The 3,087-nt window shown below is 40.7% G+C and overlaps 1 protein-coding gene across 1 annotated transcript; it reads right to left on the reverse strand.

Annotated features, from left to right (window-relative positions):
• Positions 1 to 2,042: 2,042 nt before the first annotated feature.
• Positions 2,043 to 3,087, reverse strand: LOC123440348 (blue copper protein-like). Its single transcript, XM_045116919.1, has 2 exons — positions 2,875 to 3,087; positions 2,043 to 2,783 (listed from the first exon to the last, which is right to left on the reverse strand). Exons 1-2 carry the CDS (start codon positions 3,056 to 3,058, stop codon positions 2,245 to 2,247), a joined length of 723 nt encoding a protein of 240 aa, XP_044972854.1. The 5' UTR covers positions 3,059 to 3,087; the 3' UTR covers positions 2,043 to 2,244.

Genomic DNA, 3,087 nt, shown 5'->3' on the forward strand with positions numbered 1-3,087 from the left:
CAGTGCATGTCTACTTTTTTATACCCAAAATTTATATTGTTTGTATACATCAAGACCCTTTTTATACATGTTTAATATTTTTTAAATACCTTATTTACATTTAAAAATTATGATTTTGATGTATATATTTCCTGTATACATCAAAAACATTTTAATACATGTTTATTTTTTTAAACGTGATTACTTTCTTTTAAAAGTAGAGGTTTTCTGTGTCTACTTTTTTCATACACGTTGTACATTTTTCGTATACATATGATACATTTCGTATGCATGTTTAATATTTATTCATATACATGATTAACTTGTATTCAATTACATGTTTTTGATGTCTACCTTTTCTATATACATTGACACTTTTTTGTATACAGAAGAAATATTTTCATGCATGCTTAATATTTTTCAAATACAATGATATATATTTTCAATTACATGTTTTCATGTATTAGTATAATGTTTTTCATACACCTTGTACATTTTACGTATACATCTGAAACTTTTGTTTTTTTTATTAATTTAAAAAAAATCGTATGTGTATATATATACACGGCTAAACAATTTTGTTAAATGGTATCAACTTTTTTTTAAGTTGAGCAAACATGTTTTTAAGGGCCTGCTATCGTCCATCTGCTGACCTTTTTGAAAGATCAGCTGGGCCGCAAGCTGTCAAATTTCCCGCTTTGAGCTAGTAGAGTGTGCCTTACAACTGTAATATAGATCTTGTTGCAGAATTATTTTTGCAACATAGGTCTTGGTACAGAATTATTCTTATAACATATGCCTTGTTGCATAACTTTTTTACGATAACTGTTTTGTTACAAACATTTATTCTTTTTCAACATGGGTCTTGTTATAGAAAATTTCGGTAATAGAGGTTTTGTTGCAAAACATAGACCCGTTGTAGACTATTGCAATATCGTATATGTTTTAGAAATATAGTCCATGTTGTAGAAGCGCATTCGATGATGAACGGTATGTCGATCTTTGCTTAGACGCTTGTCATGCAAGGGAGGTCGCGGACGTGTCCGCTCCGATCCGCCGGATGATGGTAAGTTTTTTCCTACTTTTTTAGGGGGCTTCTAGCCACCAACTGGCGGCCATTTTAACTTTTGCGGTATAGATTGTGTTGCAAAATTTTCTGCAACACAAAACATGTTGTAGAAACGTTTGTACATTCTTTTGTAATAGAGTTTATTATAGAATATTTTCTGCAACAAAGGTCATGTTGTGGGAATATCTATATAATTTTATTTACATCAGAGTTTGTTATAAAATATTTTCTATAATAAAGATCATGCTGCGGAAACATCTATATAATTTTATTTACAACAGAGTTTGTTATAGAATATTTTCTGCAACAAAGTTCGTGTTACTGAAATATCTATAGAATTTTATTTTGTAACAAAGTTTGTTATAAAATATTTTTACAGTAGAAATCATGTTGTAGAAATGTTTGTATATTTTTTGACAGTAGAAATCATGTTGTAGAAACGTATGTAATTTTTTTATAACACGGGTCTTGTTATAGTAAATTTTTACAACAAAGATAATGTTGCAGAAAATGTACGAAGACGGCGGCACCATCGAAGGTTGCGACATTGAACGACGGAGACGGCGGACAAGGCTCCAACGATGGCGTGCCTTGCGCAGGTCAAACAAGAAGATATTGTTTGCCCTTCATGTGGTCGGTCCGATCAAAGCGAATCAGATGGTTGGTCACGTGGCGGATGCAGCACGCGGGATCAGCCAATTGATTTAGATCATTTTCCATTTTTTAAAGCAGCACAATTTTTTTTTAAAACTTACTCTAGTTACTTCCTTCATCACAGTTTATAAGGCATGCACGTGTACCTAGATCGTTAATTTGACTTATATAAAATATAATATTTTAACATAAAAATTATATCATTAGAAAATAGAACATCTAAAGTTTCTAATGATATATTTTTTGTAATATATGCCTCTTATTAAGTTGGTCAAATTAGCGATCTAGATACACGTGCCGGACTTATAAACTGAAATGGAGGGAGTATGAGGAACTCTAGTAAAACAAGGAAACATGACAATACATTTTTTGGACAGAGGAGGACTAGCTGACGGTGCCAGTAATCTCGTCCCAGAGACTGCATATAGCTCACCATAACGAGCAATTATTATCAGGTCTCTCAACAATTCTCACCTCACAACCTTAACACACAATACAATGGATGTAACACATCTGATGGTATGATCTACAACCTCGCAAACTCATAGAGCCAGAACGGCGAACCATAGAGCTACCAGCCCAAGTGCTGCAGAGCCCCATTGTCCATGCCACACGGCAGCAGTGTCCGACGACATCGGCAGAGATGCAGCTGGAGAGGACATGGGCGCCAGCGTCGCGAGCGGGAAGTACGCTTCCGCGGGCTCCACCGTGGGCGCAGCTGTAGGTGGGGCGTGCCTCTTCTTGTGCCTCTTGTGCCCTGCATGTCTTGGCGGTTCAGCCGCGGGTGCCGGAGCCGGTGGCCATGTCCCCGGAACTGGTGACGGTGGCGTAGGTGCCGGTGGCAGCTGCGGCGGCGAGCTGGGTGCCGTGGGTGCAGGGCGGTCGGCGACGTCCACCTCCAGCTTCATTCCGTTCTGGCAGTGGCCCGGCCCGCCGCAGATGAAGTAGCGCTTCCCCGGCGCCGTGAGCGCGATGGTGGTGGTGCCGCTGTTGTCGATGATCACAGGGTTGGCCGTGGAGCACGCCTCGTAGTCGTCGCCGGTCACTTCAAGGACGTTGTGGTTCGAGCTGTACTTGAACGCTGCATAGTTTTGCCGCAGAAGAACGTTACTAGCAGGAACTGCAATGCACAATCACAACCAGTTTACGTCGTGCGTGTTGATGATACTCACTCAGGGTGTCTCCGGGAACAAAGGTGCGGGCCGAAGCCCAGGACTTGTAGTCCGTCTTTCCCTGCCAGCCGCCGGTTGGGTCGCCGACGATGTAGTCGGCAGCGGCGACCACGTGCACCAGCGATACCAGCGCGGCGATGCAAACCGCCGTCTTCGTCGCCGCCATCTTCGTAGCAGAAGGCATGTTCTGGTGTCTGAGGTAGCCGAAGGTGC

Source organism: Hordeum vulgare, chromosome 3H (assembly GCF_904849725.1).
Source record: "Hordeum vulgare subsp. vulgare chromosome 3H, MorexV3_pseudomolecules_assembly, whole genome shotgun sequence".
NCBI classification, from domain to species: Eukaryota; Viridiplantae; Streptophyta; class Magnoliopsida; order Poales; family Poaceae; genus Hordeum; species Hordeum vulgare.

Coding starts and splice junctions, on each gene's coding strand:
- LOC123440348 (XM_045116919.1), bottom strand. CDS start 3,058: ATGCCTTCTGCTACGAAGATGGCGGCGACGAAGACGGCGGTTTGCATC. Junction 2,784..2,874: donor TGTTCCCGGAGACACCCTGA/GTGAGTATCATC, acceptor AAAACTATGCAG/CGTTCAAGTACAGCTCGAAC.